This window comes from Cyprinus carpio, chromosome A25, assembly GCF_018340385.1.
Source record: "Cyprinus carpio isolate SPL01 chromosome A25, ASM1834038v1, whole genome shotgun sequence".
NCBI classification, from domain to species: Eukaryota; Metazoa; Chordata; class Actinopteri; order Cypriniformes; family Cyprinidae; genus Cyprinus; species Cyprinus carpio.
This window is the reverse complement of record NC_056596.1, coordinates 13,527,137-13,540,495: the sequence shown is the minus strand read 5'-3', so window position 1 is coordinate 13,540,495 and position 13,359 is coordinate 13,527,137. Positions and strand designations below refer to the sequence as shown.

Sequence of the window (13,359 nt, the reverse complement as noted above, 5' to 3'; positions counted from 1 at the left end):
AATAACCTCTCAGCACGCAACGATCGCAATAACGATTTGTCACTTCGAGTTGATCAACAGTGTTTCTGTGTCCGGTTTGGTCTTGGGACCTGTGTCGGCAAACATTGGTTTGAACTCTGTTAGCTTTGGTTGGCAGAGCCCATGTCGGGGCACTCACTGTGTTTACCCTGGCAGGTATGGCGCCGGGATGTATTTGCACCCATCGTCCATGCTCTAAACTGCTGGCTCTGATTTATCGATTGGCGTGTAATCTAGAATTATGCTGAGCAGGGTTCAGCCAGCCACTCGAAGTTAACCGGCCCCGTTTGTGGTCACCTTGTTGACAGCTGGCCTGTGTGAATGTGCGTATACTATCCGGCCGCTGTGTTTTCATGTCCGGTGGGTCTGTTCACACTTCCTGTCCCTTTGGTCTGAGTTGGTGTATGGGACCGCGCTCTGCTACAGATCTTGAGTTCACTGTCATTTGAAGGTAGAGGATTGTTTGATGAGAGACAGTAGGTTTACAGTAGGAAAATGTCCCTTGGAGCTATTGAAATCTAGGACTTTTTACATACACATAAATGCTCCTTTATAAAGATATAAATCTATGATTCAGCACTTGTTTTTTTGATGTTGAGTACATTTACCGGCATTTTTTGTGTTACATAATTGCATAAGTATAATTTTTTTGGTCAACAACAGAATTCAGAAATTCAGAACATTTTATAAAGTATATAAATTGTGATGGAAAAACTGTTTAAATAAACATCTTGCTTTGTTTCATATTGGTGGATTGTGCCCAGTAAAACAAGAAATATGTATTCAGTACAGCATTTGCAATAAATTATATTTGCTTATTCCTAAGTGTCTTATTCTGTGTAAAATAGTTAGTTTCCCAGCATTCAATTTCACCTGTGTTTCTGATTCTTTATCCTCTGCCAGTGTTGGCTGGTTCATGATTTGGTCGGGTGGGTTGATTTATTTTCATATTCAAGTAACGCCCACATCTTTAACCCACAACCCAGAGGACTAATTAGTTCTTATCAGGCCTCTACCTTGTCTCAGGCCTGATTTATGTGACTCACATCAGCCCATGGACCAGACCGTTATCCTTCTGCACGTGTGAATGGGTCTATGAAAATGAGAGATGTAATATATCAGAATTGTTTTTGTGTGTTTGAGAGGTTATTTCATTTTTTATATGACCGAATGACCCATGTTAAAATATTATTATATTAAGCATTTTCCCATCAAGTGTCTTATAAGTCTTTTGAAATTCTAAATGTGTAAGGATTCTTTTAAGGGCACTCAGTTGTTTCCTGTCCACTTGTTTTCCCTTAGCTGTTGCATTATGGGCCAGTATCGTCCTCCACCATTCCCCGGTGTTGTTAGCTAGCCCCAGTCAACAGGCCTGATGCTTTACACATCTTTCACTGAGTCTGACTCCCCTATTAACTAAAAGCAGTGTGGACCTCTCCTCACGATTGCCACTCCCCAGTTACTGCCCATCAATCAATCACACACACACACACACACACGCCTGTTCCATAGCATCGCCTGCTGTCCCCCAGATCATCAGTCACACCACAGCCCCTGGTCCTGATCTTGAATGCATTTGAACTGTGTCTTAACGAACAGGAAGTCTGGGTATTCCTGACTACCTCACAATATTAAACACATTGTGATACAGGTGTCAACACATTAGGCCTCATTCATGAAACCTGTGTTAATATAGAAGTAAATTCAGTGAAATTTGCCCCGTAAAACAGACCTTCCTGAAAACTCTTCTCTGGATTCACAAATGCATTGTAATCGTCAGATTTGATGGTTAAACGTGTATGTTAATGAATTCCAATCATTTGTGAAAAGGCTGCATGTGCACGATCATTCATTACCATGATCCCTATGAATTACAACTACGTTAATTACATGTCCAGGAAGGAACGCTGTGGAATTTTCTGAACAGCTTCCCCAGGTTTGGCTCCAGTACATTGCATAAATGCAAAAAAGACTAATAGACCACATGGTTAACAATAAATATTCAATTAACATGTATCCACCAAAGCCTTTTTAGCCAGCTGAGAAAATGGCAGGCGCTCTTCTGAAAGATGCCAGCTGGTGGTGCTTGAGTAGGCTTTGGTGGGACAGCGTTTTTTTTTTTTTTTTTTTTTTTCAGCAGAGACACTTTGGTTGCTATGATTTGGAATATCCCTGGCAGTAATGTATTACTAGTATCTAATTTTTAATATTACTAAATATAATAATGCAGTAACCAGCAATATTAACTTCTCCATTTTTGACAGTGATAGTGACAATTGCTGCGTCTTACCCAAAGTTGAACAGTTTTCAACTCTCAGCCACATAAAAAAAAGAAAAAAAATTGAAATTACGCACATTTTCATGAATTCGAAAGTTTACATCAGAATGGCTTTGCACAAAAAATGTTTTGGTCATGTCTCATGAATGAGGCCCATTGTCATGCACCACAACTGGATTGCAGTTGAAATTGCAAGTATGGAAGACGCCGCATACCCACAAGGGAGTGAACCTGCAGGATAATTTTCCACTTTTATCATGTATAGTGTGACAGAAGTGGCTCTGAACACTACGCAATGCTACTTTGACAGTTCTAGATGACCTACTGCTCCGTGAATAGATTCGTAGGAAACTTAAGCACGTAAATTATGATTGATTATAACTGACATTGAGGCAGATTTTATAATTGCAAGCAGGTATTTTTTTTTTTTTTAATCTTAAGAGCCTGTGGTAGGTCTAAGGTTGTAGACCTGTTCTAATCTGTGTTGTGCAAGGCTTTGCGACACTCTTTAGCATCTTTGTTGGAGCCAAGGGATTCCCCAGAGTCCCTACGGCGCTCCCAGATCGAATATCGGATAGACAATGAACATTTCTTCATTCGCTGCACACTCTTTGCCAGTAACTAGAAATGATTACAGCCCCAATCAGATTTGCCAGCCCCCTTTTGCAAAGCTAATTGGTAATTTCAGCCGCACCTCTTGTGGAAGACCACTGAGGCAAGAAAGAGCAGCAGCACTCTTTTTTCCTTTTCTTTAGTCCTCATCCTTTTCTTTTTGTTCCCTCCTGGTATTTGTGAATGGAGTGCTTCTGGTGGGTGGGGGGTGTGTGAGATGTGCTCCAGTAGCTACAGATGCCCACTTTTTAGTAGAGACAGCAGGGTGTTGGTTTACACCAGCTCCTCAGTTTGAACAAGAATCGGGGGGCTCGTACGGGATTCTGCTTACCAGAGAATTCATTAGATTCTGCCGGTGGTCATGGCTGGGGCCCTGCACATTGTTCCTTCAAAAATGTCACAACAGAGACGTCAGGGTGGGGGGCCAATCTGGCCCTCTAGGATGGTCAGATCAGGTATCTGGGGTCACAGCTTTATCAGTGAGGTGAACGTTAACAGGACTGAACTCTGAGGACAGGAAGTAGGGGAGGTCGATTTGGATGTTCTGTGTTAAATCGTATGTTTGGTGGGTTGTTCTTCAATGTTTCAACATTGCCTTGACATTGGCAATTTCAGACATTTGTTGCAATTTTTTTTATTTATTTATTTTTTAATTTTGATCGCTCATAGATCAGGGTTGTCCAGTCCGGCTCCTGGAAGGCCAGTGTCCTGCAAAGATTAGTTCCAGCTTGCCCTAACACACCTGCCCGGAAGTTTCTGGTGATCTTCAAGACTTTGATTAGCTGGTTCAGGTGTGTTTAATCAACATTGAAGCTAAATTCTGCAGGACAGTGACCCTTCAGGAGCAAGATAGGACACCCCTGTCATAGAACAACTCTTGTCATTCTTGTCATTGGCAAGTTTTTCAAGCACATCCTTTTCAGTCAAGAAGGCTTTGCCTTTTGATTGTTGGTCGGTGATTAAGCAAATATCAGAGTTGCATGTAATTCTCCCTTATCTCATTGAGGCTTTCACAACTGACCCCCCCATCCCCCCTCCCCCCCAGGAGGTTCTGATGATGTTGGATAACTACGTCCGAGACTTCAAAGCTCTAATCGACTGGATCCAACTACAGGAGAAGCTGGAAAAAACAGACGCTCAGAACAGGTGATAATGTGCTTGCTATCTGAAATGGGTACATGCTATTGTCTTCTGTTTTTCTATACAGCAAGTTAAATTATATAATGTGTGTGATACAGATAAGTATATATATGCACATAAGTTTACATACCCCTTGCGGAATATGCAAAATGTTCATAACAAAATAAGAGGGATCATGGATAAGCTGTCTTGAATAAGCTGTTTCATGGTTAGGTGTTTTTATTATGCTGTTTAACATAAAATAACTGATTTTTTTATAATGAATGTTACAATAACTGAATTTGTAAAAATGACTGTTCAAAGTTTTATTTTTTGTTTTGTGAAAGTTGTTCGTGTGTCATTTTTTGTTTTGTGAAAGTTGTTCATGAGTCCGTTGTTTGTCCTGAGCGGTTTTCCAGTATCTTCTGCATATCTGAACTCACAAAAGGTGAAAACATTTACTGATGCTCAGGAAGGCAACACTATGCATTAAAAGCCAGGGGGTGTAAACTTTTTGAATTGGATGATCAGGGTAAATTGTCCTCCTTTTGTCTTCTGGAAAACATGTATTTATGTAGCTTCTGAAGTGCAGTACTAAATGGAAAAAAATATATATTTAATCAAAATAAGAAAAATTTACACCTCATCATCCTGTTCAAAAGTTTACACCCCCCGCCTCTTAAAGCATTGTGTTGCCTTCTTGAGCATCAGTAAATGTTTTCACCTTTTGTAATTATGTCCTTCAATTGTCCTCAGTTTGAAAAGATGGATCTCAAAATCACACAGTTATTGTTGGAAAGAGTTCAGATATGCAGAAGATGCTGGAAAACCAAAGAATGTGCAGGAACTGGAGGATTTTCAAAAGAACAACAGACAGTTGAACTGTTCAGGACCAACAAGGGACTCATGAACAACTATCACAAAACATAAAAACAGTCAAGAATCATTCGGGAATTGTATTGTTTTATGAATGTTATGTGGGTTTTTGAACTTTTTAATTTTTTCATTTTTAGTTATTTTGTTTTTTTGTGTTTTTGTGAATATATGTTATTTTTGTTAGATAGCTAGACAGTACTAAATCTCAGGATAGTACTAAATAAAAAAACATATATTTTGTTAAAATTATGAACATTTTGCATATTCTGAAAGGGAATATGTGTGTGTGTGTGTGTGTGTGTGTATATAAATCACACACAAACACCAGTGCCTGTCATGATTATTACAACATCTGTGTGTGTGTGTGTTTTTGTTTTTTTTTTATATACATACATACATACATACATACATACATAAATACTCTTAACATGTACACAAACCCTCCTTTCAGCCTGATCAATGAGTAATTTGTGTTGATTCACTATTTCACTGCCTCACCCCTTTACGTAATGAGTAATTGACCGCAACCCTAGTACATTGATTATGGTATAAAAACAAGAGCTTTTAAGTTGTGTGTCAAACTGTAAAGTACTCCTTAGAATCTGTACATTTCTGCAGCATTTGAATATGTGTCCTTTGATGCATGTAAGCATGCCCTGGTCCTTTGCAAATATTTTGGCAAATTTTATACGCTTTTTATGTTTGGGTTCTGTTCTGAATCAGTACCTTTCTTTGAAAGTTTTATCCTGTTCCCGCAGGCCCACTTCTTTGGCTTGGGAAGTTCGAAAGATGTCACCAGGGAGACATGTAATGTCCAGCCCCTCATCAGACCGTATTGTTCCATCACCTGGCGTTCGCCGTGCCCTCAATTTTGGGTAGGCCAATCGAGTTACTGTACATACATCACACCCAGGATCACTCAAAAACATTTCCCTCAAGTACTCACAAGTACTTTTTTTTTCCCCAGTACTAGCTTATATATATTCTTGTGTTATCAGTCACTCTGACCACTTGGTACCATATGCCGTGGTTACTAATCACAAAAAAAATCAATTATTAATTATTAAATTTTTTATCCATATTCTCTGCTGTCTTAAAATATATTAAGTGTCTAAATTTGAATAGACCTAAAACAATAGATCTGATCTGGACCAGTCGATACCGACTGTGAAAAAATACAGCTAATAATGTGGTATATAGGAAAATGTTACTGTATAGTAGTGTTAATTTTGTCAGCTATTTTTAATTTAGTCTTAGTCTTAGTATTTGTCATATTTAGTTGACTTGTCCTGTTTTAGTTTTAGTCAAGTTTTAGTGGACTAAATGTCTGATAATTTTAGTCTAGTCAGTGGAAAATTACAGATTTTCATCATGTTTTCGTCTTACTGGTTAAAATGGTTAATGGTTAAAATTATGAAAAGATATATTATTTTGCAATAATTTTAATTGCAATGATTGTTGTCATTTGGGAAATGTATTTATACATTTAATCATAAGTTGCTTTTTCACCAATAAGCACAAATAAATAGAATATCGACTCGTATGCTTGGATTATTTGACCTCATCTAACGTTAGTGTACAGATTTATAACAGGATATCAATTAGAGGCTAAATAAACACCAAAGACTTCTGATATACTTTACACTCGACTCGCTCTGTCTATGTTATGAAATCTGGTGTAACAAAAACCTATTCTTAAATATTATAACAGAGAAATTCCTAATAGTAATTCCAGGTAGCATAAGTAACGTTACAATCCGCAAGCACTATCAAAAACAATACAGTCGAGATCCATGACAGAACACCGACTGGCTGAATGACGCTTTCATTTAAGCAGAATACCTCAGTTGGAGATCTCTGAACTCCAGCTTACTTGTACAGTACTGTATGTCGGTGTTTTCAGATCAGGGCGCCACCGCAGAGAGAGCGCATCTGAATGGTTGCCTTATTGCACGAAGCAAAAAGCCGGGAAGAGTACGTATCCGTTTAACAGAAAAACTCTGATTAGGGGATTTGATCTCTTGATATCTGGCAACCGCAAACATGAACGCTTACATAATAGAGTCTTGTACAGCAGCCTGAAATGTTTTGGCTCAACGATATTGCATGTTCATTTAGTTTTAGTTATTGTTTAATGACTCGTTTTCGTCAGGGGGGAAAACCTCATTGACGAACATTTTTCGTCATAGTTTTTCGTTAACGAAATTAACACTACTGTATAGGAACTATATTCAGTATATTATGTCATTTGCTATTGCAAAGCAAAAACGGATAATATAATGATAATAAACTTACATAATATTGTTTGGAAAATGTCGCAAATATGCCGTTCCCTGGACCTCTTTTTTTTTTTTTTTACTTTCAATCAACTTTTTTCCCCCAAAGTTTACTCGCAATTTCAGATATAGTCAGATATATATCTGCTTGAATCTGGCCTGAACCCATTATCCTTGCCCGCAGCATGCTAATTGACACCAGCGTCTCTGTTGGCAAACTGTGGCGACTCTCAACTCCTAACAGAGGAGCAAGACTTGAGGCTCCCTGCATTAGTTGTTGTTGTTGTTGTTGTTTTTTAAACTGATAGTGTGAAAGGAAGACAATTGATAATGCGATTAAAATGCCACTGAATGCTCAGATGGAGAAATCAATGGCAGATATAATACATATCTTGGCCTCGCTACGAGACCGGAAAGACTACGCCCGTCTGGCAGAGGCCGGGAGGAAAAGAGTAATCAATCCGCAACAGCCTAAGCGTTTTGTTTAATGCGATTTTTGCCGGGTTCTCCTCAGGTCTGTGCTTGAGACTGTAGGGGTTGCAGATCTAAGTGTGGTTAAAGACTGCTGAAGCATGGGCATCCATGTCTGTATTACACTGTAATTGGATGCTGCAAGAAATGGATATTGATCAAGACGGAGGGCCCTTGTTCTGAAGTTTCCATTTTAGCTTGCAGTGTTTGAGGATACCCAGTGCAACAATGCATAGCTAGAGCATTTGCGATGACTACCCATAGAAGGGGACTATTATTTAACAATAATGACTATAAAACATTTGTATCTGTTGTAAGTGTGCGACTGTTGATGAAGAACACCACCTGGCTACTGTCCACTTGGGCATTTGAATCTGAGACCTCGGTTTTAAATGGTTTGTGTGTGTTTACAGGGGTCCCCCTCCCACTCTGGCTGTGGCTCGTCTGTCCCACACTGGACCAAGCTGGGCTGACCGAGTCAAGTGTTCCCAATCCCTTCCTGTTCCCAGCCCAAGTGTCAACATCCCTGCTGAAAAACCAGGTGAATGGATCTTCTCTATTGACAGTCATTTGTTTTCATAACCAGATGTTTAAGCATTTCTGTGGTTATGAATATATCTATGTCCATCAATCCTTAGCAAAGAAAGATGCAGAGGGCTGGGAGACTGTGCATCGTGGGCGCTCCATGAGGCCGCGCTCCAACACCATGGTGGCCAAGGTAAGCCCCGTTCTGGCACATGTAAGCCCCAAAGATGACAGCGACAAAGAGAACCAGCACATCCAGCCCTCACCCCAGGAAAAATCTCAGGAGGTGAGGGAGCAAGAGCAACCGGTACCCCAAGAGCAGAGCCAAGAGCCGGAAATGACCTCCGTCATAGAGGTACTGACGTCAGCAAGCCTCCCTTCATTAATAATTCAGGGCTCCGGCATAGATATGAAGACTCTGTAACATCAGAATGTTTTTGTTTGGTCACACTGTGTACATAGATACACTGTCCAGACAAAGCAGTATCAAGTGTTCAAGCATCGATTTTGTACATGTTTATCAGATTTAATGAGGTTTATTAAGTATTGATGATATAATGTCCTAGATTACATTTGGACAATATGCCATAGCAAATAGTTCTGTTGCAAAATCTAGTGAGCTGCCATACTATCTACTTCCTGCATAGGCACCTGCCTGCTAAAACAGCACCCCAACTGAAATAGAACATCATTAGTGACTGATTTGGAATGCTCTTTGCAGGCAGCATCTCTTACAAGTCATTGGCATATTGCTAAGCTAATGTCACAGTATGCCAACTGGCATTAAATATCACATCGTGATACATTAAATAAAACATTTTTTTCACTAAGCTTGTTACAGTGCAATGTGGTATTGTTTTCTCCAAAGAGCATTTGATGCCACCCTAGAATTTGGCCAAAATTTATTAGGAAGCAACAAAATTAAGTTGCCTACCTTATGGAACAGCCTTCACATCCAGAGCCTTGTCTTGAAATGCTGCCTCTGTATGCAAGCTTACTAGGTTTTTGAACAGAGAATGTAGTTGAGACTGTGGTCACTCAAAATGGCTTTTGTTTGCATGTTTGTGGTTTTTGATTGTACAATTCTTGGTATGCTACATGTTTGTTTTGAAATGCATGATATTGTGTAATTATTTAGCATTTTGTGTTTCTTTAGTTCTGTTTGTTTTCTTGCTGCTCTCGTATCTACCAAATGGTCTGTCATACAGATGCGTCAGTTAGTGCTGTGACATGCATGTTTGTGTTCATATTTGTGTGTCCGTCTGTGTGTATATTGCACAGCCCCCAGCAGAAAATATTGAAGAGCCAGGGCAGAGTTTCAGCGCCCCCTCTGAGGACACGCCACCCACCACCTCTGACCCCACGCCACCCCCTACCTCTCCGCCTTCGCAGGCCCAGTGCTCTGTTTTGGATTCTGATCCAGGTCCTCCTCCTGTAACCCTTTCCCAACCAGAGGAGCAGGGTACTGGGCAAGCCAAAGTAGAGCAGGGGATGGAGGGGTCGGAGTGGAAGGTTGCGGCACCACCGGCAAAAGCGGAGGCAGCGGTCTACTTTCCCCTGGCAGCGATGACACTGGAGAGCATGCTGGACCCCACAGAACTTTCCACCGTGAGTGCTGAGAGACACAGGCCAGGGTCAGGACTGCCGCCTAAACAAAGTCAATCCCAAAAACCTCCAGGCGAGGCAGGATTACCCCCCTCCCTCCTCCTTTCTCTCAGCAAGTATATGTATGTGCGTGCTGACGGTTGAACTAGTATCACTGCGAGTAGAGAACAGGAAGGCCCAGTGTTTATAGAGAGTTGCCACAGTTGCTCAAGTTTTTATTTTAGGATTGTCAAGTGTCCCCTGCACCAGTCAGACAACCTGACTGGTTTTTTCCCCATGGGCTGTCATTGACCTTGACCTCCCTTTGAGCCTTGACCTCCCAAAATCTTGCTACATTCAAAGATGCCACTACACATGCCCCTTTTCCAGCAAAAGGGGCTGTTCCTGGTGCAGATCTCCCTCACAAACCTGAGCCCCTCCGACCAATTATTTTGGAGGTTCCTATTTAAAAAATTAATAGTTTTGTTGCCACTTCTTTCAGATCACAACAACCTCCCTTGTTCTGCACAGAACAGGGACGGATTTTTTTGGAAAAGGGGTGACAACTTTAGTCCAGATTAGAACAAGTACAATAATCAAATTTCTGTCCAGCAACCAACTACCTTTTTTGCTTGAAGTTCAAGTCTATTTATTGGTTTAACTACTTGACCTACAGATGTTGGCCAAATGGCTTTTCTTCAGATAGGATGGCTGTAGAAGTGAGACGGCGACTCCTGTTTTGGCATTCTGCTTCACTCCTGTCTCGCTCTTATAAAAGAAACCTCCAAGGGGTTAATTAAGGCTAGACCCACAGCATTTTCTGTGAGCTACCGGCTTCCATTACTCAACGGGTGTTGGCCTCTGTACAAAACCCAGTCTGAAACAATGGAGATGGATGAGGTTTAAACGCCCAGACAGGAGCGCAATCTCAGTCGTGTCGGAATCCGGAATCATTGCTTCCGAGGCCCAGACACCACCTCTCTGGGTGGGTCAGATAAGCCCTGCTCTGTTTAGACTCCAGGTCTAAGACCAGCAGGCGTGCTGTTGAGAGAAATCCAGCTCTTATTATGCTCGTTAGCATGACGTCTGACACTGACATCAGTGCAGCTCCGGGCGTCTCCATCTTCTCCCACGGCCGTCTGAAATTGGCACTCGGCATACTGTTCACTCATCAGGTTCTGAAAGCGGGGGTCAAGTGTTGTGGCCTCTGATGGCAGTGGGTAGGATACTTTTTCCAAAATATTTTGCCAATTTAGCAGTCATCACGAGTCATGAAGACCCACAGGTGCACCCGTGGAAGGAATGTGCCCCTCAACAAATCCCCCCTTTGTTACCACCCTAAAATTGGAATAAACCCCTTCTGCCTACAGGTAACTATTCTCCAGAACACTAGAGTCACCTGATGGCATTTTGCAAAATGGGCTGCACAGGGTTTTTGGCCATCTTAAAGAGATCGTAATATGGTATTAATTTTATTTTGTGCAGGTCTTTAAGTCTTAAATTTGATTGTAAAAATCCTGCAGATACCCTGTATTTGGTGGGTGGGGGTAGCATTTTAATTTAGATAAGAGTATTTTAATATATCAACGATAATTAATTGATTTCAGTTGTCCTTGTACGTTTTCTTAAACCTCTGTTGAGAACATGAACCCATCTTGTTAGCTGAAGTGAACTACAGATGTGTGTAGAGAGCAGTAGAATCACTAATAACGTCTTTTATCATGACTATATTCACAACACAACATGGCCTCTAATACCTTATTGCTTAAATTTGTTCTGTCATACCAAATATGAACTCCTTCCCATCTCCCCGTCCTTATTGTGGTTGTGCTGCATGATTTCGTTATGCTTCCCCATGCGTGGTTTTTGTGATTGATTATGTTTATGGCGTGTGCCAGTATTATGATTTCGTTTGATCTCGGTTCAGTTTCTAACAACATCTTTTGCGTTTGTAAGTTTTGTGGTGTGCAGGCTTTCAGCAAACATTTCAAATTTGGTTGCGTTTCAGAAATCTGAGTCTAGCCTAATTTCAGATGAAGTGCTGAAATGATTGCACCATGTCCTAATTGAAGTTGTGCTGCCTGGGCATGAACTCAAAAGCCTGGTGTGGTGAACTTGGCACTGTATTGCACTCTTTGTGGTGACTTCAGTGACTGAGTGTTTTGTGCCTGTTGTCAGCCCCAATCCATGGCTGAAGTTTTGGCTAAGAAGGAAGAGCTGGCCGACCGCCTGGAAAAAGCTAACGAAGAGGCAATCGCAAGTGCCATCGCAGAGGAGGAACAGCTGACGCGGGAGATCCAAGCGGAGAACAACGAACTGGAGACCGACAACGAGAGCGACTTCTCTGTAAGTCAACGATTAACCAATTACATCAGTTTATATGGCTGATGTAATTATAACAAGATCAATCGTCTTTGCTCTGTTATGTGTGTTTTCTGAATTTAGTGTCATTTTTATTTTGCTCTCTTGAAGGCAAGTATCGGGAGTGGAAGTTGTGGCTTGAGTTTAGACTGGAGCGAGATGCTAGCTGATTATGACGGTAATGATGCGAATAACATCTGCATTGCTAATTGTATGTATAAGTCTATAAGTTAATTCTGTTTATTTGATGGCGGAAAATGAAATGAAAAAAGCATCACTCACAAATGGATGCTGATGATCTCAAAATTACTAGTGTGATATCGGTCTTGTAAATGTGCTATATCACATCACTTGCTTTTCTGACAGCTCGAGAGCCCTGGCGTCAGAGCACCTCCTGGGGTGACATAGTGGAGGAGGAGCCGGCCCGCCCGCCGGGACATGGCATTCACATGCACGAGAAGCTGTCCTCTCCTTCACGTAAACGGTAACGAAGTCACATAGTCCCCTTTCATGCAGATTAATGTTACAGAACGTTCCGTTTGTTCTAAAGCTTGCATCTTTTTTGCAAAGAAAAGATTCTTTAAAATGGTAATATTACTGGTTGAAGTGTAATATCTGAACAGAATTGCAAAAAGTTTTTAGTCCTGTCCCCAAACTCACACCATTGTGTGGTACAATACTGTGTAAATGAAATTGGACATTGAATGGAATCCAGTTTCTGCCACTTAATAAAAAACTGTAAACAGTTTGCAACTTTGTCTCACAGCTCTGAATTTATTTCTCTTGATTGTGAGTTTGTTGCAATCCTGACTTTTTTTCTCTCTCTCTCTCTCTCAAAAATAAAAGATGTAAACTGATATTCTAAGAAGAAAGAAAAAATAAATCAAATCCTGAGGCGTTGACTCAAAACTCAGAATTGTGAGAAAGTAACTTAGATTCTAAGAAAAAAAAAGTCAGAATTGCAACAAATTCACAATCTAGAAAACAAAATTGTGACATTGTTAACTCAAAACTCGGAATTCCAAGAAATAAACTCAGAATTGTGTGAGATGAAGTCCCTTTTTTTTCATTGTGAATTGTGAGTTTTCATCTCGCAGTTTTGACTTCTTTCTCTGAATTACGAGAATGTAAACTCGCAATTAAAAAAAAAAAAAAAAGTCGTGAGGAAAGAAATCAAAATTCTGAGATGTTAACTTAGATTGTAAGAAATAAAGTCAGCATTGTGAGATATGAAGTCTC

The 13,359-nt window shown here is 40.6% G+C and overlaps 1 protein-coding gene across 1 annotated transcript in view; it reads left to right on the top strand.

The window, feature by feature from the left end:
* Positions 1–13,359, top strand: part of LOC109108875 (S phase cyclin A-associated protein in the endoplasmic reticulum-like) — a 98,933-nt gene that overhangs the window by 11,766 nt on the left and 73,808 nt on the right. Inside the window, exons 5-12 of the mRNA XM_042715923.1 lie at positions 3,954–4,054; positions 5,662–5,778; positions 8,064–8,191; positions 8,289–8,530; positions 9,457–9,783; positions 11,938–12,105; positions 12,232–12,298; positions 12,487–12,604. Coding sequence (XP_042571857.1) covers positions 3,954–4,054; positions 5,662–5,778; positions 8,064–8,191; positions 8,289–8,530; positions 9,457–9,783; positions 11,938–12,105; positions 12,232–12,298; positions 12,487–12,604 — 1,268 coding nt within the window. The remainder of the gene's footprint in view (positions 1–3,953; positions 4,055–5,661; positions 5,779–8,063; positions 8,192–8,288; positions 8,531–9,456; positions 9,784–11,937; positions 12,106–12,231; positions 12,299–12,486; positions 12,605–13,359) is intronic.